The following is a 24,381-nucleotide window of genomic DNA, read 5'->3' as shown; positions in this document are numbered from 1 at the left end:
TAGCCGTCCTTGTCGATCTTCCAACCGTGGGTTAAACAACAGCCCGGCGGCACGGGGAGGCCAAAATGGTAGAGCTCCGCCGTCTCCGGCACGCCGAGGCTGGACGGCCAGGCGTTGGATCCATCGTCGTCGCAACCGGCGCTGCTGCTGCCGCGGTAGAATGACATCGCTGGTGTCGATCTTTGTGGGAGGAGACGTGATACAGTGGGATCTGGCGTTGGTGCGTGATTAGGTTGGCGTCGATCGTGCGATTATATAGCGACGACAGGGCGCCCGCGGTTAGTCCCATTGATGGCGGCGCGTCGTAACGCGGCGGGCGGTGGGTCGGCAGGTGATGGGACGGGTCGGCGGGGCGGCAGACGATGCGTCAGTCAAGGGGCCGGGCAACCGATGCCACGCCGCCATTTGACTGCCGGGCCACGTGCCACCGCTTGACCACGCGACGTGTTTACCACGCCGCCCTGACCGGGCGGCTGGCCGGTAGGCGACGGGACGGATCGGCGGGCTGGGAGACGATGCGCCAGCCGACTGGACGGGGGTACGACGCGGCAGGCGACGGGACGGGTAACCAACGCGAACTAATCGGGCCACGCGCCGCTGTTTGACCCGGTGACGCGTTTTCTTCGGAACACGTCACACCGGCGTACGCGTAGACATACCACCCACCGACGACCATCACGTACACGTACGTCGCCGCAGCCCGTCCGTAAAAAAGGACCGTGTACGCCGCGGAGGCAATACGTCGCCCGGTCAAACGACCATGTACGCCCTGCGTAAGACGGTGGGGGAGGGGAGGTGGAATGACGATCCTGCCCCTTTTTAAAATTTTGGGTGAAAGGGTACGGGACGATCTTAACCGCCGAAGTGTCAGGAGGGTTGTACCGAAGCAGAAGTGTATCATCTAACTAACGTTTACACTCAGGTCTAAGGGCAAGATGTCACCTCCGATGCAAAAGAGCGATTCAGGCTTTACTCTAAACGATAACAGGGTTATTCAGGCTTGAACAACCGGTGAGGTCCTTGCCTGATTGGGACATGCATGATTACGATAGTACTACCTATAATATAACTTCTCTAATTCTAAACGGCTAGTGTAAACTCATCCTTCCGACATTCACCCGTGAGCTTGTGGATTAGTCTCATCTCTGTTTACAGCTCCAACGATGCATGGCGGTGAGGAGAATCCCGGTGCCTTCACTCCAGTTAGTAGTTTAGGTAAAGGTTTTTACTCCTCTCTGCTGCGGTGCTCGGACGGATGGTGGCACTTTTTGTTCGAGTTTGTCTTCCTTTATCTGATCCTTTTCGATTTCGTCTGTCTACACGTAGTCCATGTATATTTCTGTCGTCTCCCTGAGGTGGTGAGGTTAGGGTTCCTGTCATTTGTGGGATTTGGTGTCAGGTGCTTCAAATACATGCACGGCTTCAACGAGTACGACTGTGGCTCCAGGGTGTTTGTCCTTAAGGGCACATGCACGAAGACTTCTCGACTGTCATCGACAAGGCCAAGCCAGCTCCGGTAGGGCAGCGGCAAAAGCGACATGTTGGCGGCACATTCTAGCCGCGGTAGTGGTCGTTCGGTGGTCTCAGAATCTTGACATAATTTTTATTATGTTTGAGATGGCTTGTACTACTGGTGAACTTTTATAATAACATCTGATTTTTTCGAAATAAAGGAATGGCTGTGGACATCCCTAGCAACACTTAAATACTGATAAACCGATTGTTAGTCCCTGATATATGTTTTTGATTTGTTTTCCTAACACATGTCATGTTGCTTTCCTGGATTACGCTTATCAAAAATAGCTTCCGCTTTCCAACAGTCTCTCTGATTCTAAATGCTAGTTAGACCATCTACAATGCTAGCCTTTATTGCAAAACGATTAAATATTGGAAAATCAAAAAAGTATTAGGTGCTTTCTCATCCACTGTTACTCCCTTCATACCTAAATATAAATCTTTTTAGATATTTCAAATGGACGTACGGATGTAGTCACATACAGATTTATGTAGACATATTTTAAAGTGTAGATTCACTCATTTTATTTCGTATATAGTCACTTGTTGAAATATCTAGAAAGACAAATATTTGGAAACGGAGGGAGTAGATGCCAAGCACAGATTCGAAATCGATAATCCTACATGTACGTAACTTTACGTAAACTTCCTAAAAAAAACCTCTTGCGCCCCTCCCTTCTCCAAGCCTGATTATCCACGTTGCAGCCTAAGTAAAAGACGTAGCTTTCTTTGCATAGATGTGGCATTACTCACTCTAAATAAATAAGCCCAACGCTTTGTGTCTTCACTCCTGTGAGAAGAAAAGAGCCAAGCCCTAGACGCACCTACGTCGATGCAACGCTGGGCGCTGGGAATTGCCGGTACAGAGGGAAATAATTTCTAGCACCCAGCACTAACTCCCAGGGTTGGAGATGGCCTTACACTGAAACCGCAATAAGGTGACTTACCGACGACCTATACCCTTGCAATATTACACTTTACTAGTACAAGTAGAAACCAACCCTATCTTTCTATCTATTTCAACGGCAGGAAATCATGATCATATGATGCATGAAACGCCGAAGAACAATCTCCTCCTGCTCAATCATCATCTCTAGTCGTGCTGGTAGAAGATCTCAACAGCAGGAGCAGCAGAAGTGTGGAGGTAGTATATGTAGACGGCAAGACTGTAGGTGAGGAAGGCAACCAGTGGCATCATCAGCAGCTGCACGCACATCTCCGCGGTGATAGCACCGGCCACGATGAAAGCGACTAATGGCGGTGCACACAACGAGAATGAGAGAGACCACGAAGCAAGCGCTGCACGCCAGAAGAAACAACGGCATCCAGTCTTCGAAGAGAGCTCCACCCATGAGTTTGCTGACCAAGAGGACAGAGACAGCAGTGTACATGCAGCCCATGGATGAGGGGACGAATACGGTCAGGATCTCGTCGATCATAACAACGTGGAATATAACCTCCTCAAACGCTATCGAGCTTGCCATCTCCAAGCGGCGCCGGCGCCGTGCCGCCCGCAAGGCTTCTCCCCAGCCTGATCCAGATCGGAGACGAGGCGAGCCAACCCCGTGCGCTTAAAATAAAATGACTGACCCTAATACTATTTTCAGGCAACTGGCATATAGGCACGCCCATTCACAACACATTTTTGTGAAACTATCTTGTAGCTGATCATGAATTCTCCCATCAAAAAATTTACAGGTGCACCAAGTTTCACGAAAATATATTACGCGTGGACCAAGATTACAAGCAGATAGCTCTAGGTAAGCTAGTTAAGATTCTAAGAACAGGTTGATACAAGTTTCTGTAACTTTATTTGTCATGTGTGGCAACGACATGTACTGCCTACAGTATTCTTCCAACTCCAGGCAGTTGTGACGTCGTGCCACCTTCGCCGTGGTCAGCGCACTCAGCACGGTTGTAACCTTCTCGGCTAGCAAGTTTATGCACAGCCGCTTCATCCTCTCCAGTCGGAACCGGCACGCTGCCGCGAGCATCTCTCCGGCCATCGTTGTGATATCTCCGACCATATGGACTAGGTCATCGACACGAGGCAACTCGTCAGTGTAGATGAAGTGGAGCATGGCCTTGAAAGCCATGGCTCTTATTCCATCGATCCTTACATGGTCTCTGCCGCTAGCTGATTCCACCGCCTCGTGTAGCACTAGTGACCGCGTCGCTATCACAAGCCCGTGGGCGCAGATCTCATTGTCCTCGACCAGGAACTTCACGTCCGAGCCCTCCTCCCTCACCAACAGTTGCTCAAGATGCCATGCCATATTTGACGGTGGCACCGTCATGACGGTGCCTACGCCGATGGTGCTACTAGTGCGGGACTCTGTAGGTACCTCAACTTGACATTGTACGGTGAAAGAGCCGTCATGTCCCACGTAGTGTGTGTTGGCATATTTTGCGATGATGAACTTTGGCCACCCCCAGCCCTCGCAGTTCGTGCCAGCATAGACGTGCATAAAATTACGGCGAGGAAACGGCGGCAACTCACCTGTGGGGTCAATGGGCTTTAAAGTCACTGATGCTTCTACCTTTGTATCATCGTCAGGAATGAAGGGCCTGATGAAGATACCAATACTATCGGTGATGTCCTGTTTATATCCTGAAGGGAACACCTCTATGGTCCACTCATAACCCCCAACTTGAAAACTACCAGATCGGATGTACTGACCCACACCATGCGTCTTTCTCATGGCACTCAAGCATTGGATGGTGAACTCGTGTGTGCCGCTCATCATCACCGATGGGGTATACTTTGACACGCTTCTCGTTGTCATCTTGCTACCATTGTTGGTGGAAGAACGAGATCTGTGGCGGGAAACTGCGGTCTTGGCTACTTTCTTGGTGATCTCGTTTATAAAAGAGGGGCATGTCTTTTCGAGTTCCTTGTAGTCCTCGGTGGCCTCCACGGTGTCGTACACGTCGGGGTCAGACACCATGAACTCGATGCAGGATGCCTCCAGCTGCTGGCAGCTATGTCTGCCCTGGGCCAACATCAGCGTTGTCATGACATTGCCTACGTCGATGCTCTCAGAGAGTACCTTCTCGCACATGAGCCTCAGCCTCTCGAGGTCGTAGAGATCCGCGGCCACGAGTAGGTCCTGTGCCATGGCCACGAGGCATCTTCGTCTGTTCGGTGTAGGCTGCTTGTCGGTGTAGATAAAGTAGAGCATGGCCTTGAAAGCCGAGGCGGTCAGGCCGCTGATCTTGAGGCGCCGCGCGCTCCGCTCCTTCATGTCCCCGCGCAGGAACTGGGCACGAAACACCGGCGACCGCATGGCCAGCAGCAACTTGTGCGCCTGGACCTCGGTGCCGTCGTCCTCGAGGATGAAGGTCACGTCCGGCTCCGGCGACCGCCTCTCCCTGAGATGGTTGTAGAAGTCCTGACAGATGCTCGGCGCCGGTGGCACGAGGACGAGACAGTTTTTGATGGCGGTGGAGTCCTGCTGCTGCAGCTGCTGCTGGAGGACCTCCACGGTGCAATGTATGGTGAGGCAGTCGTCGATGACGTAGCACGACTCGTGGTTCTGGAACGCCTCCGGGACGGCGAGCTCCCAGGCGACGGCGCTCATGGACCGAGCGCCGAAGGTCTTGGCCTCGTGGCTCCGCCACACGGCAGCCGGGGACTGGCCGGTGCCATTCGTTTCGTCGATCCGGAGGCTAGCCATCGCGACAACGTCCTTGGAGGTGTCGTTCTTGGAGAGCTCCAGCGAGATCGACGCAAGGCCACATTGCCCGGCCGCTGGATTGGGAGCTTGGAGGCGGCAGATAATTGCCCAGAGGAAGCCGCCGGCGCTGAAGCTGCCGGACCGGACGGAGCCGCCGAGGGCCTCCCGTGCCGTGCTGTAGCCGACGATGTCGAAGCGGTGCGTGCCCTGGGCGAACACCGACCTGTGCGTCGACCACGTTTTGGGAGACGTCGCGGCCATGACCGATCACACGAGGAGCCAGATCGATCCCTTTTATACACGATCGAAAATTTCCATGGTCGGCTCCGATCGACCAATATGGATTCCAATTAGGAGTGCGTACGTGTCATGATCGCCAACGGCTCTGGATCGTTAACTTCTAGAGCAATTAATGTAAAACTTGCGTCAACCGAAGGAAGTTCTCTAGTTAATCAGAAACCATAACTCGCACGTATCGTATTAAAAAAAAAAACTGGCACGTATCGGGTGAAAATAAACTCCCCAGCTGCACCTGGAAAGACAGAATTTTTTTTGTCATTATGTCTACATGAAACTGGTCTCTCGACATTAAAAATGTTCTATAGCTTAAGGGCAGTAATCTGCGCCGGCGCACCGGCCCAACTTTGGGCCGGTCGACCAGCCACCGTCAGATTGGCCTAGGTGTGACCGTTAGATTAAGTCAACGCGTCCCTTTCATCCCGATCTTCTTCCCCCATGCGTCCTGCTGCATCGTCGTGCGCTGTCCGCCTCACCGCGCGTGGCCATCCACCCGTCCTACAGCGCTTGAGTCCCGACCCGCACCTCAGCTCTGCCATGCCGTCATGGCACAACCAGCTTGCCACGGCTCGCCGCACATCCGCTGGGATTACAGCATGACCTCCTTTGGGTCCCAGTGTCCCTTTTGTTGACGATTTGCAACTCTCTCACCGCCCTGGTTGCAGCAGCAGCCCCTTGCTCGCCACCGTAGGCATGCACCACCGTTTCAAACACAAAAAAGAACGGTTCCAACAAAAATTAGAGCCAGTTCGAGCAAAAAATCTCAGCAGAAAAAACTACCATGGTCAAGTTGAATAAAAAGAAAAAGGCGGTTCCAGCAAAAAATTAATGTGGTTCCAGCAAAATCGAAAGAAGGCGGTAGTATTTTTAGATAGGTTTCAGCAAAATAAAACACAAAGGTGGTAGCAAAAATTGGGACCGGTTCCAGCAAAAAATGCCCCTGCATGTAACATCCCCAACTAGTGATTCGAGCACTGGACTGAAAATCCAAAAAAGCTACGACCCGTTGAATAAAAAGCTTCAACCGGTGATGGGGGAAGCTTGAACCGGTGATTTTGGGAAAAAATATGCAAAAAGATCATCCGTTTGAATGAAAGCTGGAACTAGAAAGTGATTTAAAAAGGATTCAACTGATTTAGTCGAAAAGCTGCTACAAGTGATTCAAAAAGCTACAAACCGTGTGAGCAAAATTGAAGACAAGAGAAAATCTTCCAGTGGCGACATGGGAAGATAGCTAGGGATTGCCGGAGTTGCAACGACATGGAACATGCAGAGGCAACCGACGACGACTTGCAGCAAAAAAAATCCCCACTGCTCCACCCCAGTTGCCTGATCTAACTTGAGCGCGGTGGCCATGGATCTGCGGAAAAGAGAGAGGAAGCAGCGCAGCCGCGGGAGTTGATGGCGAGAAAAATGAATGGACGTGAAGCCTGGACGAAAGAATAAGGTCTGGTGCTAGCGGTTGGTGGGCCTGTCAGCCATGCGTTCCATCACGGTGTTACATAGAACATACTTCTTAAGTTTTTCTTGGTGAAGGAAAATCCACTTTCGGGTCCCTAACCTTGCCCCAAGTGCACTTTTGGTCCTTTTAAACTTTCAAGCCTCGAAACCAGCCTTGGACTTTGGACATTTTCACTTTTGAACGGTACTTTGAAGTGGTTTCTGCAATCTAATGGTCCGTTTTGCTGACTTGGACTGGTACATGGTACCAAAATATGTCCAGTGACATCCTGAAGAATCAAAACTCATGATAAATTTGTCTGGATGATAATGTCATATTAACCCTCTCCCTTCTGTTTTGTCCTTGCACACCGTCAGTACCTCACCTCCCACAGTTGGTGAACTTGCACACACCATCAGCACCTCACCTCCCATAGTTGGTGAACTTGCACATCATTTCCCTGTAGTAATGGCTTAAGTAAAACCGGCTCCATGTCGATGCCACATAAGCGGAATACATGTCAAAGTCAAAGGAGTGTCTACAAGTAATCTATTTCCGCTATTTGAAAGTTTTTGGTACAAAATTGGACTTTGAGCAGAGTTCTTGACCAAAATTTGGTTTCCCTCTTAGTTTTGATTATTGTGCTCTGCATCAACAATTGAAGCTAACAGTTTCTTTGTACTTACACCCAAGTGGTTCTCAGTAGCTGTCATTTCAAACTATGTGCACTTATATCTTGAAAAATGTTGAGATTACATACTTTTATAGATAGTTATGTTGGAGTGTAAAGACCTACTTTGTCATAAATTATTGTTTAAATTTCAATTTTGGAGATCTTTCGAAAACAATAGCTCCCTTGAGAAAAAGGGGAGTATTATCAAGCAAAATATAACCAACAGTCTGATCCTTCCTGCAGCTATCATGCCATGACATCCAGGAGGAGCCATAGCTCATCAAAGGAGATTGTCACGACTTCGATCGTTCTGTCTCTTTTGAGATCAATAACGAGGGAACTCCCTGGTTCCATTACTGAGAAAGAAGCCTGATACATCAGGACTAGTACAAGGGTTCAAAAGATTAAAACAGACTACAGGGCGTGCCAAACGCGCCAACAGTGAACAATGATCACTGCAAGAACAAATGCCACATTACACATCTAGCTGAAAATGGACAGGCGGTAGAGTGATGAAGCCAAAGGCTGGGATGGCTGGCGACCAGAAGGCCTCGAGTCTAGAGGTAGGTAGGACCGAGAGGAGCAACCTCAGTGGCGTCCTTCTCGGTCCCCACTTCACCCGTGTTGGCCCTCTCGTCAGCTGCTGCAGGTGTAGACCGAAGAGGTCCATCGGTTCCAGCATATGTTATTTCAAGATCAGGCGCTACTTCATGATTGTCCTTGAAACGAGACGACACTATTAAATACTAAATTGTTTCTCTTCCACAAAGCCCTCAGAACAGGAGAAATAATTGAATTCAGTTTCTTCCCAGATACCCAATGGGAAGTGATTGATTCATAATTCTATTAGTGATATGTGCCTAATTAATTTAAGTTTGTTCATGTTGTTCCGCGGGGATGTTGATCCCTTTCTGTGCTTCTTGCAAATGGCGCTTATGTGGACGACCGGCTTTACAAGCGTTTGATTTCTTTTTTTGGCTCTCGTATGCCACACATCTGAAACTCTTTTAGTTCTTGGATTAGTTCTTGGATAAATATGCAGCACAATGGACCTGGTTTCGGTAAAAAGGATAGAGTTTTCCGGAGCTTATGTAACTTCATCAGCATATGTTAACTACAGTTGGAGCAGGAATAACCATTTAGTAGGCAAGGGCACACGGTGAGAGGTGTTCTTGTTTCACTTCAATTTATGGCATACACAAGAGCGATTAATGAAAGAGCTGGTGTTGTACTTTTGTTTAATTGCTAGCGAGATGGGTGAAACTGAACCTGTATGACTTTGTGTAAATCCTTTACTATAGATAGGTCATGACCTTTTTTGCTTTTTCTGCAGGGAATAGATTAGTCATGTCGGTTGGCATGTTTTTACTTGCTATGTCCAAGGTTCATAACTTGATATGTTTTTTGCTTGTTTATTTGAAGGGGTAAACACACAAATGAAGGAATATGTTGGATTAAAATAATTAAATGGAAGAGCTCCTTGAGAAATTATTGACCAGGTCAAAATCAGGTGATCAAGTTTTAAACGGAAGCCCTCAATTAATTGTGAGGACTTGAAAATTAGGAAGCATAGTGTATGATATAAAAGAAATGAAAGAGAGCTTTGAGAAATTGTTGACTTGGTCAAAATTTGGTGACCCAATTCCATGTAGTCACCTCTACTGATTGTGAGACCTTTTAACCTTAGGGAGCTAAGTCATATAGTAGATGTACAAGACAATTGGGCCGAAGCAATTTGGAGACTGTTTGTATAGTAAATGACACCAAAATAACTTTCAAAGGATTGCTAGCCAAGATGAAAGTCGACATCACACCAAATTTTGTCAGGCCATTTGTGTTGTACACCATAGGCAAATATGTATGCCGAACAAAAGAGGACTATGTGGATAACAAATATATTGGGATTGTTAGAAACGTTGAGACGATAAAGGGCACAAATCTTGGACAGCTAACGCTTGACTATCTTATGGATAGCGTGAAGAATTTTGTAAATGGTGAGTCAATTCTGGAGGGGAATCTACCACTGCTGCAGGTAATTCGTAGTAGTACAATTACCAGTTACCTAACATACATTACATAATGTACGGGAATGTTTGTAAACTGCTTTTGTTGTCATGCAGACATGGTACTACGAGAAGTTCAGAGTGCACCAATTGGACTCTAGCATCTCGTATGAATCAATGTTAAGGCTGCTGATCCAGAACTGGAGTGAGGAGAAGGCAAAAAAGGTTGACAATATAATCCAGAAAAATTATCTGGGAGTTGGAGAGGTAAAATGTCAGCACATTGCCTGGATTATGTAACATATATATTTTCTAAATCATACTAATGACACTAAACTGCAGTATGTTGAGGACCTGATGAGGCCTTTCATTCCAGCACGAGATGGTATGCTGGCCAAACTGAAGACTGGCGCTCAGGTAAATGAGTTACATAAGGCACAAATATATATATTGTAACATTTCCAACTAGTATGAAGTTATATGATTCTAACTGTTTCAAAGTCTCAGATTAAGGTACTCATGGGATGTGTATTGACTGATTTGCAAGAAGTTGCCTCCCTCGTGCGGTAGTCCGGTACAGAACAAAACCATAGGATGTGCACCCTTGAAAAGAAAATGGATGAGTGCCTTAGGCGTACCCGTACAAATGGCAAGCTCACAGAGGACCTCATCAAAGAATTGAAGGTAAGACTAGAATTATGAGATTAGTATATATAATTGGAAATTTACGTGTACAAGTTTTTTTTTCTAATTTAGTTTACTGTCAAAACACCCCAGACTAACATGTATTTTTTAAAGAAAAAACATGATAGAATATTTCCAGGAGTGGACGACATACATCTATCTGACCTCGGGGCACCTTCACACCCAATGGAGGCCTCTGTTGAGAATGCTGAGCAGGCTTCTGACCAGGGGAAACAAAAGGATGTCACGGAGGTCAATGCTAAGCATGATTGTAAGTAGGGAATAAAAAATGATGACATGGAGCCCCCCATGAAGAACCTTGATGAAGATTTTGACGTACGCATGTTAACTTAATTATGAAACAATCATTGTCGTTTCAGAAATAACATTTGATCTTCCATGTACAGGATGAAGCATTCGAAAGAGCTGCTGCAAATATCAAGCAGGATCTCAGTGGTATTCATAAGCTTTTGAAAGAGGTGGATGATATCCAAGGAGCTCCTAGTTTTGATAACCAAATGCATTCCAAAGCCACCACAAGCCTTGAAGATTTCCAGGTGATGCACATTTTACCTATAATTAAGCAAGAATCTGCTAAAGGCTAACACACGGTTTATTTCGTCTGACAGAATCCGTTCAACAGACGGAGTAAGCAGCACTCTGTGAAGGCTACGGGATCGCGAGATCCTGAAGAGCCTCGTGCCTTCACAGATGATGACAGCCATGATGAATCCTTTGAAAAGCAGCAACAAGTAAGTGTGGTTGGATCGACGCCACCAAATCATGGGGGCGAAAAGAAAAGGGTGGTATTGCAATTATTTAAGGATGACGAGTATGCTTCGTACGACACTGAGAAGAAAAAAGGAAAAAAAGACTCCATCAGAGTGTACAAATGATTCCGAGGACACGAACAGTAAAAAGAGGAAAATCGGCTCTAGCAACTTAAAAAAGAGGTCAGAAGTTCCTGAAACCCAGAGGGACCAGCTAGACGTGGTTCGACAGGATTTCGTGGCGTCACTGATCAACACTACAAATCGTGAAAAACAAATGGTGTTAGTTGATGACATTGTCGTGCTATGAAAGCATTTGCAATGCCTGACCCATAAAGATGAATCTGAAGATGGCGTATGGTTGGGTGACGAAGTAAGATAGTATTTCACAATTTTGTTTATGAAGTTTCATATTTGTACAATACAATTAACTTGATTATTGTTGTAGGTGGTTGATGCTGCGATCCAGCTCAGGCGTAATGATCAACCAATTGACACAAGGGACGGCCAACTGGCTTACATTGAGAGGGTGGCCGGCGTCGCTAAGCTCGAAAGAGATGGTAGGATAGAGGAGTGCTACGAGGACGCTTTGGCAGGCATTCCTGGAACAACACAAGAAACCACCTACCTGAAACATGATATGGTATATTAAGCTGACGTAGAATAGATTTTTTATTACTATGCACGTTGATCTAATTATCTGTGCACTTCAGGTTTTCCTACCTACGAAAAGTTTATACACCCACTGGTTCCTTGTGGTCGTAAACCCCATAAGGAAGGAGATTCAGGTTCTTGATTCACTTTTCCACTGTATGATACCCAAAGAAGTAAATAACGTGGTGAGAATTTCAACATATTTAACTATAAGAAAGGATTTAACATCGTATGTAAGTATTAGTCGTAGGCAACTTCTCATCCCATTGGGATTGCAGGTACGTGGGATGGAAGCACATCTGAGAGCAGCGATGCGAGTCAATGGGATTGAAAGCAATGCATGGGAAGACATTAACGTGATGCAATGGCCAGTACGGAATATTAATGTGCCAAAATCCGATGAGACGTCAGTCAACAATATTAGCTCTTGTTTTTGTTTTACATTGTTAATATCTGAAATGCTGATCTAACAACATAAAATGTTGCAGTTCTTGTAGTGCACTGTACATGCTGAAGAACATTGAATTATTTATGGGAGTAAAACTAAGGTTGCAATATGACGAAGTACGTAAAGTAACACCTCAAATTTTGTCATTTTCTGAAACATATGGAAAGATACTAACATATCCTCGCATGCAGGCCTACATCGACAAATTCAGAAGAGAGCTACCTGTTGTGCTTGTCGATTCACCCTACAACAAAATGAAATACAGGACTCGGTTCAGGCAGTACCATGCTAGGCAATCGGATGCAGCTGCGGTTGAAGACGACGAGGATGCAAGCAGTTGGTCTAGCATTGTGGTTCATTCTTACATGTGGAGTGTACACTTGGCCATAAAGCGATAGAGTAAGGTGTGATTGGCTTTTAGTCCCGAAGAAGGTTTCCTAGCCATGTTATTAGTCCATTGCACATGAGTCAAGTTCTAAAACTTCAATAATATTGGTTACTTTATTTTGCTTGAAATAAATTTGGTCTCTACGGGATCTCATAGAAATCTATATTTGCTTTTTACTACCATGTGACAATAATGGTGCCTGGGGCAACCCTAGAAGAATAGTGGATTATGTTATGTCTATTTTCATACGAGAGAAAAATTTATTAAAGCATGAGCATAGCCTCACAACAGAAGTCAAAAATACTACCTGATTCAACACACAATCCCAGCTATGTCTCATAGGCTGGCCGCAAAGCCACAAAAATAGAGCATAGGATAACAAGAGTAAAAGCACGTACCATAGGGGGCCTCTGCAGGTGCTGCAACGCTGAATTGAAGCGACCACCTTCAGAAGCACAGTGGTGTGGACATGGTACATCCATCCTGCCTCAGGGAATCACATAGCATGTTCTATCATAGCCCTGCAAAACAAAGGAAAAATTACTACTTGTACTAACCTTGTCAAGTGTGTGCATGTAAAAAATGTTGGACATAACTAAACACGGAAGAATGAAATGCAACATATGGAAGAATCGAATGCTCATTCCTTTCTCTCTGCTTTTTACGAGGACCATTACTCTCCCTTTAACAAGGCTAAAACATCATAATAAGACTTAACAACAATCTTGAAAAGGTGGATATCCCATGTGAATATAATTTTTCATATAAAGCACATGCCAAGTCTGTTGATCCCAGTCCAGCAATTGCACAAGAAGCGAGCATCATAAATATTGAGCAACATAAGCTATGAATTGTTTATAGTACATTCAAAAATTAATAGCTTATCATCTCCATTGATCTCCAAATCTCACCTATCAGCCAAATTGAAAGAATACATGTTGAATGCAACGATTGAACATTCGTAGATCAAGCAGTCGGGGGTGGACGAATGGGGCTGGCCGTCGAGGCCGGCGGCCGGCTTCATCTAGTCCCGCAGAACATGATCCATACCCAACCACCTTGCCATCGGACGAGATGCATGGCCAGATAGAAGCTGCAACCATGGCTGAGAAATGAAATGTAGAGGACGCAAACAACCAATTGGGGTGTGGGAAAGAGGTTGCCTATAACCTTGTGGCTATAGGCACCCGCATGGAGAACTGGGAGGTGGGATGGCACCGACTCTTTGCCGGCGGCCGCCGGGGGAGGGCAGTGGGCCTCCTCTCGTGTTCGTTGAAAATGCGGTGCGAGATCGCGAGGGAATTGGGGTGGATGAAGGGAAGGGCCGCGACGCGCGGCTAGATTCTGCCGGCGATGAGGGAGGGAGGGGCCGCGACGAGCAGCTAGATCCTGCCGGTGACGAGGGAGGGAGGGGCCACGACGAGCGGCTAGATCCTGCCGACGAGGATCAAAACCGTAGCGGCGGCGAGGCATAAACCCTAGCGAACGGGATAAATATCGAACCAAATATAGCCCTCAAATTCATACCGAGAATACCCTCGAAATATTTGGGAAGGAAAAACAGATCAGTTCGAAATATTTTTTCTCCCGAAAATGCCCCTCGGGGTTTGATATAATACACGTGACATCAGTGTATTGCATCGGATCTGGACCGTCGATTTTGCTTCGACGGACGGTCCATATCGTCCGGATGCACTGTAAAATGACTCTACCGAGAAATACCGAACAAATTTCAACAGAAATTTATAATTGAATTTTGAATTCAAATTCTTCTAAATTAGATATAAAAATATGTTGAACTAATATTGTTCAGAAAAGAGGTAGTAGCTCACTGGAACGTCAACTATGTGTGCGTTAAGCTGTGATGAGGTCGCGAGTTCGATTCGGACACCGCCCTGTATCCAAACTTCTCGGGCGGTACCCAAAACCTTGGTCCATACAACATATCAACAGCTCTGTAAATATAACCTCACAACCACACATAGCCACTTAACAGCAATGAAAAATGACAGGGCATCATTCAGACAATCTATGAAAACAAATATTTCATGCACCTTAATAAGCATCGGAACTCCCCTCTGTCTAGATGAATCCTAAGCGTCTAGATGAATCATAAGACAAGCTGACAATAAAATCTCTAAGAAAGAAGTCAAGTAGGATCTAGATAAGTCTGCATGAAAATGAATTGTGACTTCAATTACCACAGGAAAATCACAAGCGGTTGAACTATAATGCTAGATGAAATATTTGCATGAAGATATTTATAAAGACTTCCAGAGCTAAATTAAACTAGTATATATTGGATGTACCTAAAAAGGTTCCCAAAACTTACAAAGGCATAACAAATCCATGCAGAACAGAGCTTGTATACCTTCAGTTTCAAAGAATAATAAATCTAGCACGCTAAGTAGAACACATCCACTCCCTATGTCCCAAAATAAGTGTCTCAACTTTAGTAATTAATTGCTAAGTGTTAAAATAATCGCAAAGTGTTGAAATAATAATTATCTTTTTCTACGAAACTTAACACTACAGAAATTTAAAAAGACGTCGACGGCCCGTAGCCGTCAACATAGTCCCGAACGCCAATGGCTGCCTTCGGCATATATAGGGCCATCGTCTTCGATTCCCTAGGAAAATATCGGCAAGTCGTTGACCTAGTAATGTTGTCGCCATAGACACCCTATTTCGAAGGTTTTTACGAGCCGTCGGCAATGAAAATTAGATGACACATATTTCTAACTCCGTTCGCCCATGTGCCACTCCCTGGGTTTGCCACGTGGTGGACATATGCCGACGACATAGTTCCAAATTTGCCGTCAGCATATATGCACCGTGTGGCTTGCTCTGGGACATCTGACGACACACCTATGCTGATGGCTCAGCAAAGCCCTCGGCATAGCTGCTCCACCTGGCGTGCACCTATGCTGTCGGCATAGGTGACACATGTCAACTCTTGGGAGTTCGGGCCAAAGCTAGTTTTGGTCACCTTTTTTTGGTTGTGTGGGTTTTGTCTTGCAAATTTAAATAGCTACAGGCTCCAATATGATATAATTGTCATCAAAACACAGAGATAACATCAGATCCATAACACATATTATCATCATCATCCATCATCATCAAAACCAAATATGTAACATCGTCATCATCATTAAACCCAAATATATAACATCATCATCATCATTAAACCCAAATATATAACATCATCATCATCATTAAACCCAAATATGTAACATCACCATCTAAACAAAACCACAAATAACATCATAGAATGAAAATTATACATCATCATCATAGCAGGACAAGTTTACATCATTATCCAAATACATAACAAGCCACCACACCACTATCAGCCTTCGATCACCCCCCAATGTTGTGAGTAGGGGATTAATCGGAAGGGGGGACAAGCCACGGGTCTAGGGAGAAGCAACAACACCACCACCGAGCATAACTAGGGTGACTGGCTCCGTGAACCAGGAGTAGCACCACCATGAGTAGAACAACCTCCACCAATGTTTGATCTGTGGGATCCCTACATGTTTTATAAAGAGATACTAAGGAAAAATCTTTTTGTGTTGAATCAATGATAGGCAATGCTTGAATAGTGTGGTAATGTACTGACCAGAGTCATGTGCAATGTGCCAAAAATTCTTCGACGAAGGCAGTTTTGGGTCCATTCCGGGATGTGGTGGTGTTGTTCCCATTTGTGGAGGAATAGTTCCGGTTTGAACAGCTGCATAGACATTTTTCATGTTAGTTGACAAGCAAAGTCGGGTCCACGCCACGCACCGGATCTTCTCCCTGTGCGCCCGTGCCTCCGTGCACCGCTTCGCCAGCCAATTGCACCACCCCGAGCGCACGCAGCCGCTCTATCTCCCATCGAGACCACCCGCCCGTGTCAACCATCTTTGGGCCGGAGGAGGAATGGGGCCCTTCCGCCGCCGAGTTGCGCGGGCTTTTCCCGGCGACCACTGCCGGAGGCGATGAGGGGAGGAAAGGGTGATGGGTGGGCTACTAGCGGCATCTAGGGTTTGCTTCCGAGCCACCTGCGGGGGGACGCGAGAGCCCTCTCTAAATCATCTAAGGTGGGATATCCTAAGAAGAACATCTAGTGGTGGCAATAGGTTGCCCCATTTGTGCATGATTGTTGATGAGCCAGAGATGGCCATGCTCAATTACTCTCTTTTTTTTGTGCCGGACAGCCGGATCATCATCCAAGTGTCCATGAATGAAATTAAGCAAATCATCAATGGAAATACGTATTTTATTGCCTAAGAAATGTTTGTTTCTCTACTTGTTTCGGATCAAACTTTTGAGTAGTATATTGTGTTCTTTTGTTAACTTTGCCATCATACTTGGATAAGATTATGTTGTATTAACATGTGAGGAAGCAGTGTTATCATTTCATTTCTTAAACCGTAGCAACTAGACTACTCACCAAGGACATTTGATCCACACATGCATTTCTCATGGTGCAACAGATGTGCCATGAGCTCATGCTTCTCCCTCGTTCACAGCAGCATGATTTGTTGTCAGGCCAGGTCAAAAAAATGATTCGGCGATAGTTTCAGAGGTAGGGAAAACAATTTGGCGTCAGTATGCATGTCAAACGTAAGGAAAAAAATAAGCACGCTATACAAAATAGCGACACCCTTGAAAGAAGTGAAAAGTCCACATTACAACCTCGAACTAACCACTCTGTTTAAGAATCAACCTTCAACTACACCCTTAACTTGTCATGGGTGTAGTACCACTCCAGTCCGGCAAGCCCACCCTCCACTCAATCTTAATTCATGGCGAGCCCCTCACCACCTCTAGATATGATTCATCGGAGCCCTCTCACCCTCACGGCAAAACTGCACAACTCAATTTTGCAGGGGGGGAGCACATGGGAGAACTCCACTTTTCTCGTCGCCGGGAAGCCACCACAAGAGGCGTCACCGATAGTGGCCATATTGGGACCCCCGAGGTTCACCCGTGAGCGCCCCGGTGTTGCCAATCGACAACTTCATCAGGAGGAAGAAGAATGTGAAAGAAGTAGATTAAGGGATGAATCCATGTAAATAGATTAAGCTAATAACATGTTTAACCTAACCGTCTGTAGTAATGTGCAACACCTGTGGATCCCAGCTTAATTAAACAAAGAAAATAACGTTTCAAATAAATTAACCTAGTCTGAGAGCTTGTAGTCAAATGTTGACATGGCACTGCCAAGTACGCGGTCAACATAGTCAAAACCAGTCAGAACCTGGCAAAGGGTTGATTATTGAACCAAGTGGTAACTTGAGGATGTAGGACAACCGGTTTTAGAGTTGAGGGTTGATTCTTAAACCGAGTGGTCAGTTCAGGGTTGTAATATGGACTTTAATCCTAAAAATATAATATTAGCGCGCTATTTTTTTCAATGGTCAAAATGAAAGAAGTCCAAGCAAAAGAAAGTTGCAACTTATCCAGGTATTGATTAGCATAGACTGTCTGTTCCTCTCTGATTGAGTCATCTTTGTGTCCGTTTGTTTTTTCCTCTCTGTCATGTATAAAGGCATCTTTAACGGGAACCCACAAATTTCCTCCGGCATCCGTCCAAGGATAGGGGGGACCAGTCTACAGACATGGATGCGAAGGGACACTATCCAACGCTGGCCGCATACATTTCAAACTCTTTTCTAACAAACCGGATGAAATTCATGCACGCCTAGATTTCATACAAACATGACGGATTTCATACAAATCGTACGAAAACGGTCAAAGTTTGAACTTATCTATCTATCTATGTTCTATCATATACTCAACTCTCAGCTTTTTTCTGTTGGCACTTTACCGTGGAGTACCTTCCACCCCTTCCCTGGTTATTTCTTCATCTGCACCTTCAAATTGCTCAACAATTTCAGAAGTATTACCTACAGGAACAATATCAGTACTACTCACCCCAAGTTTTTTGAGTCCCGCGTGAGAGTCACTGAATCAGCAGCTAGTGTTTTCCCAAGGGTGTTTAGATCATCCTTATACCCCTTCTCTCTATCAGATGGGTCAGTGATAACCGTACTTGGTTCCATTACCAAAGAACTAACTGCGCGCCAGTTATTCACCAAGTCTTGGTCATCCGCTATTTTATTAGTCCTTTTATCCCCATCATGATTATAAGTCCCACTGTCCCTCCATAACTCTCGCTGCGCACTAGTCCTAACTGCACCCCGCCCCCTTCCAAAGGCTTCATGATGGGCAGCAGACTGAGAGGCATCATCTCTGCCATACCCACGGCCATCTCCCCGGCCCGTGCCACCTCCACCCCCACCACGGCCCCTTCTTAGAGCTAGAACGAAAGGGCCCCATTCCATCTCTTCCTCCTTGTGCTCCCCTGTACCACATTCCTCATGCTAGTGGCCTAAAAGACCACACATATAGCAAAACCCCGGCAGCTTTTCAAACTTAACCTGGTACCATTCAGTTTCCCCAGCCTTTCTGAAACTAACAAACCTTGTCAGCTTTTTATTGACATATGGCTTCACTCTTGCTCTTATGAACTCTCCCACGAACCCATTGGGAAGGATTATCTGAAGCTCCAATACTTCACCAATGCATGCCGCCATATTCTTCACAAACTGCTCCCTTCTCAGTACCATGTCAGGAAGCTTATGGATTTGGCACCAGGTTTCGATTTTATCGAGCTTTACTGTCTCCGGTTTCTTGAAGCCATCGTACTCATCGATTATAGGCGCCATGCCTTTGAAGTCCCAAGGACCTTGGTGACTAGCTTTGTTCCAATCCCCCAAGCAATTGAACTGAACTGAGAACAAATTTGAATTAATCCTACGCCAGATCACCTCTCTTGCCGGATTCCATGACGCCTTCATGTCGGCGATCAAGGCCCCCTGGCCGAAGGACTTCTCCGTCAAAACCCTAGCCAGGGCTAACCACTTTTTCTTCTCCTCCGGATCATCATCTTCCTCTTCCCATACAAGATTGTCCAGCTCGTTATCCTGAAGGTTTAGCCTCTTCAGAAGGACGCTGGGGTCTTCCGCCCCCTTTGCTCGCGAGCCCCTTGTCTCATCTTGAGTCGTCATCAGATCACACGGTCCCCTTCAAAACTCCTGGGCAAAACTTCTTCTCTCGAGAGCAGCGGCAGGGCGTCGCTGGTCGACAAGATTAGGAAGCGTCCACCAGCGCTCGCGCGGTTTGCGATAGGCAACAACACACGACGGCGGCGCCCCTGAGGACAGGAAAACCCTAGGCGTAACCCTAGGGAAAAAAGAGTCTTGGGTCGCATAGGCCGTTAATTTGGACAAGCATTAGTAGCTATCCACAATACCTCCACCTGATACGTGATTTGGACAATTCTTAGCCTAGCTGAAGATGGTACTGATGCGTGATTTGGACAATTCAGTCACTAACAGATCCGCTGTACACATGGAAACTGAATAATCATGAGCCTAGCTCCATCCTGATTGTATTCGTTCGGCTCCTTCATCAACCACTTGGACACCTTTCATCCTTTTTTACCACCACTAGTTTCAGTACTGATTCTTTCATGCATGTCCCCTTGTTTCTTGATTCAAGAGTTTCCTAACTCGTTTCCTTTTCTCTGCTAAGGCGACGGCCATGAGGGAGGAAATGAGAGGTCCTTCTCATATTTTCTCATCCATCGGTGCACATGATTTGCTCCCCCCATTTTGAAATATAGGAGCATCTCCAACAGCAGCACCAAACTAGCGTCGCGCCGAAAAATTGCCCATTTTAGCACGCGCGCAACCGGTATAGTGGCTTCAGCGGGCGCGCAAAAATAGCGCGCACGGGCCGAAACTGCATCGCACGCTGCTTATTTGCTGCGCCTGCTCCCGCGCGCTGTAGTCTCGCGCGTTCGCTCTCAACTCCCCCCCCCCCCCTCTCCAGCAGTGGCGCCGCCGCTGCCCGCGCCATCCGGCGACCGTTGCAACGCTTCCCCGGCTATGCCCGCGCCGCGGTGGCTTCCTCCGCCCCCCCTCTAGTCACCGCCGCCCCTCGTGCGCGTCCGTCCTCCGACGAACAGCTCCCGGGCGCTCGCTGCCGCTCGGCGCCCGCAAGGTGTTCGACAAAAGGCCTGCAAGGTATGTATTGCTCAAACTTCATGAATTTGGTGCATGTTGATTGTAGTTTTTATAGCATAGTATTGAACATTGTAGATGAGTTCGTCGTATGATTCTTTTGAAAAAGAATTTGATATGGAAGAGGAGGAGGATCTTGCAATGGTCCTAGCTATGCACATCAATAAAAAACCGAAGCACGGTGGTTCGGTTATGGGTCGGCAGAAAATTTGGAGTGATAGGATTGATGCCCATAACAGACTGATGAGGCACTATTTCGTGGAGAATCCCACATACCTGGAGTCGTACTTTCGTCGCCGGTTTAGGATGAGCACCGAGTTGTTCAGGTGCATTGCAGAGCAACTAGCGAGCCATGACCGGTTTTTTTTAGTAAAGGAGGAATGTTGCCGGAGAGCTCGGGCATAACACCTTTCAGAAGGTGACAGCCGCTTTACGTATGTTAGCATATGGTATCCCGTCTGATTTAGTTGATGATCACTTGGCTATGGGTGAGAGCCAAGCCATCATGTGTGTCAAGCGCTTCGCAGTCGGAATTGTGCAAATGTTTGGGCAGGAGTATTTGAGATCTCCCAATGCTGAAGACGCCGCAAGGCTATTGGAGATGAACAAAGCTCGCAGCTTTCCTGGTATGCTTGGCTCAATAGATTGCATGCATTGGAGTTGGAAGAATTGTCCAAAGGCATGGCATGGGCAATTCCATGACCAAAAAAAGGGTTCCACTACAATCCTTGAAGCGGTGGCCGATCAAGAGACTTGGATTTGGCATGCATTCTTTGGAATGCCTGGATCTTTGAATGACATCAATGTTGTCAACCGGCCACCAATGACGAGTAAGATTGCAAATGCTGATTTGCCCCCGGTGCAGTTTGTAGCAAATGGTCGTACATACAACTATGGCTATTATCTAGCGGATGGCATCTATCCAAAGTGGCAAACCTTTGTGAAGCCGCTGAAAAAGCCGGAAGGTAAGAAAAATCTTGATTTCCACAATGCTCAGGCGGCTGCTAGAAAAGATGTGGAGAGAGCTTTTGGGATTTTGCAAGCCCAATTTGCTATTGTGAGTGGACCGGCTAGATTTTGGGATCAGAAAATGCTTTGGTACATCATGCACGCTTGTGTGATCATGCATAACATGATCATCGAGAATTAGCGTGGCCAAGATGTAGACTACTCTCAGTATGAGCTCTTGGGACATCCCGTGCGAGTGTGACGGAGGGCTGAAAGGGTGGCCCGTTTTGTTGCCTCCTATCGTGCCATTCGAGGTCCCGCATCGCATAATGATCTTCAGAAGGATCTCATTGAGGAGTGGTGGGCATGGAATGGACGACAAAGAGCATCATGATTTGTGCGTTCGATATTGTATTGTTGAACTATTTGTTCTGTTTATTGCACTATTTGTTGTATTGCACGATAAACTGTTTGTTTGAGTTGTAATAACAAAATTCAACTATTTATTTTGATTTATTTTTGTTTGTGTTTGATCTTTTTGCTTCTGTTCTGGAATGCATATGTTGTTTGTGCGAGAGTCGCGCGCGCTCCATTTTTAGCGCGGCTGCTGGAGCCAGCGCTGCACGCCGCGCCAAATCAGGCGATGGGTGCGCGGCAAAGTAGTTTTTAGCGCGTGGCGCGTTCGGCGCCTGTTGGAGAGGCTCTAAGTCTTTTTAGACATTCCAATGCGGACTACATATAAAGTAAAATGAGTGAATCTACATTCAAAAATATGTCTGTAAATCCTTGTGTAGTTCGTATTGAAATCTTTAAAAAAACATATTTTTAGGAATGGAGCGAGTACGTTGCAACAGAAAGGTGACGTCCAGTCTCTCTAACATCCAGAGACAAGGCCTGTCATCAATCACAAAGGAAAGAAATAAAAAAAAAGGGGTTGAAGGAAGTAGTGCTATTTTGGTCGCTGGATTTGGTCTAGCGTCGCAATTAGTTACTTAGTGGCCACTGCACGTACGTACTAGCACGGTAGCAGGAAGAACGAATGAATGAATGGTCCACGACGCCAGTAGCCAGCCAGCCAGCCGTGGCTCTCACGCAGCGTAGCAAACGGGAAGAATCAAGTGTGCAGTCAGTCCAAGGCTCGCATTTCCAGCGGCAAGAATCAAGTATGCAGTCAACCCCGCCGCTGCAGATCATGGTGTACAGCTTGCATTTCCACCGCGTGCCCTGCGTCTCCACACCACGCGTTTTGATTGAACTTGAAAGATGTGCTGCCGGGAAGTTTGCATGTGCTTGACGGCGAGAACGGTTCTAGCTCACGACGGAGAAACCGTGGAGGAAGTGCTTGACCCACGACCAGGTGGGCTCACTTTGTCATTGTCCATTGTCCAGGAGCACACTTCCTGCCGGCGAGCAGTTCTCTCGCAAGCAGCCGTCGTTTAATTAGTTCGCTCATTAGCACTGATGATTAGAGATTGTTTGGATTCATCACATGGCTAGTTTCATGTCTCGCTGCTCGCGACAAGGACGGCCCGTCGATCCTCGGCTCGCTTCGCCATGGCCGTCGTGCCGGCCGCCGGATATACATGAATAATTCCGATACATGCATAAGCTGGATAGGAGCCGATTGGAATATGCTCTAGCTCGATGACTCGTGCAGAGGGCATCCGGGATCATACGGTGGGATGATGGTCGTTGACGGGATCTGGTATGGACGATCGACGTTTGGAGAGCGGATCCACATTTTTTTCCCGTAAAAATATGACAAGGTCATGAATACATTGAGAAAATGCAAGGAAATCACCTAACCAAACTAAGATACAGCAGCAGGACTTTATACCACGTTCAAATAATGTAGAGAAAATGGTTGCCTCTTTCTGCTGAACAAATAAATACGTATAATATAAATCTGATGCCCACACCATGAATAAAATGGTCGCAAAATGGCCAAAAGAATGCATATAGCTCAAGGACTTCATTGTTTTTCTCACATTTGTATGTTTATTTCCATAAAATTCATTTGGTTCACAAAACAAATAGACTAATTAAGTTTTGATTTCTACACGCTGCATTTGTCCATCAGTGTTGGCCGGTGGAGGGGGGCACACGGGGTCACAGGCAGGACACTTGCTCTTGCACTCATCGTCCGAAAAGAAGCATGGACTACCCTTTAGACTCCGGCAGCAAAAACAGGTTTCCAAATCAGGGTCCTTCCCCGGTTTACATTGGCTCTTGACGCAGAATTTTACAGTAAGCTTGCTCTCGTCCGATGAGGTTGTGTTGACGGCCACCATTGTAGCTCCGACACGATCCACTACTACATAGCTCCTCCTTCCAGCCACCAATCGACCTGTTGCATCAAACAAATCTTACATATTCGTTAATAATATGACACATACATATATGGTTGTAGTAAAAAGAATGGTAGTATTGGTGTTGGTGTGGTATATGCATGCTTACACTGTGCGATAGCTGCGAGGCATCCGATGAGGAGCAAGATCGTCAGCACTGTTATCTTCATATTGGATCGGTCTTTACGGCTGGTGCAACTCTTCGTGATGTCAGAGTCGATAGGATTATGTGTGAGCCCCTTCCTCGCGCTTGGATATATATAGACGCCATTGGGGAACAAATCAATTAATGGCTAAATCATTTGCTGATCCCACAAAAGAATAAATTGGAGACGCCTGCATGGTCCAATCACAGTAAATGCCTACGATCTGTTGTCCGGTGGCGAATCGAGATTATAAGTTACCAAATGTTAGGTACTCAATCAAAGCGAGATTAATTAAGTTGCCAAATGTAAGG

At 46.3% G+C, this 24,381-nt stretch overlaps 1 protein-coding gene across 1 annotated transcript; it reads right to left on the bottom strand.

Moving 5' to 3' along the window:
- Nucleotides 1–3,284: 3,284 nt before the first annotated feature.
- LOC125519610 (BTB/POZ and MATH domain-containing protein 2-like) lies at nucleotides 3,285–5,192 on the bottom strand. Its single transcript, XM_048684357.1, has one exon. It carries the CDS (start codon nucleotides 5,190–5,192, stop codon nucleotides 3,285–3,287), a length of 1,908 nt encoding a protein of 635 aa, XP_048540314.1.
- Nucleotides 5,193–24,381: the final 19,189 nt, after the last annotated feature.

Source organism: Triticum urartu, chromosome 7 (genome assembly GCF_003073215.2).
Source record: "Triticum urartu cultivar G1812 chromosome 7, Tu2.1, whole genome shotgun sequence".
In the NCBI taxonomy this organism is placed as follows: Eukaryota; Viridiplantae; Streptophyta; class Magnoliopsida; order Poales; family Poaceae; genus Triticum; species Triticum urartu.
The sequence above is the reverse complement of the archived record's forward strand: the minus strand, read 5'-3'. Positions and strand labels throughout refer to the sequence as shown.

Excerpts from the sequence above, each read along its gene's own strand:
- LOC125519610 (XM_048684357.1), bottom strand. The coding sequence starts at position 5,192 with ATGGCTAGCCTCCGGATCGACGAAACGAATGGCACCGGCCAGTCCCCG.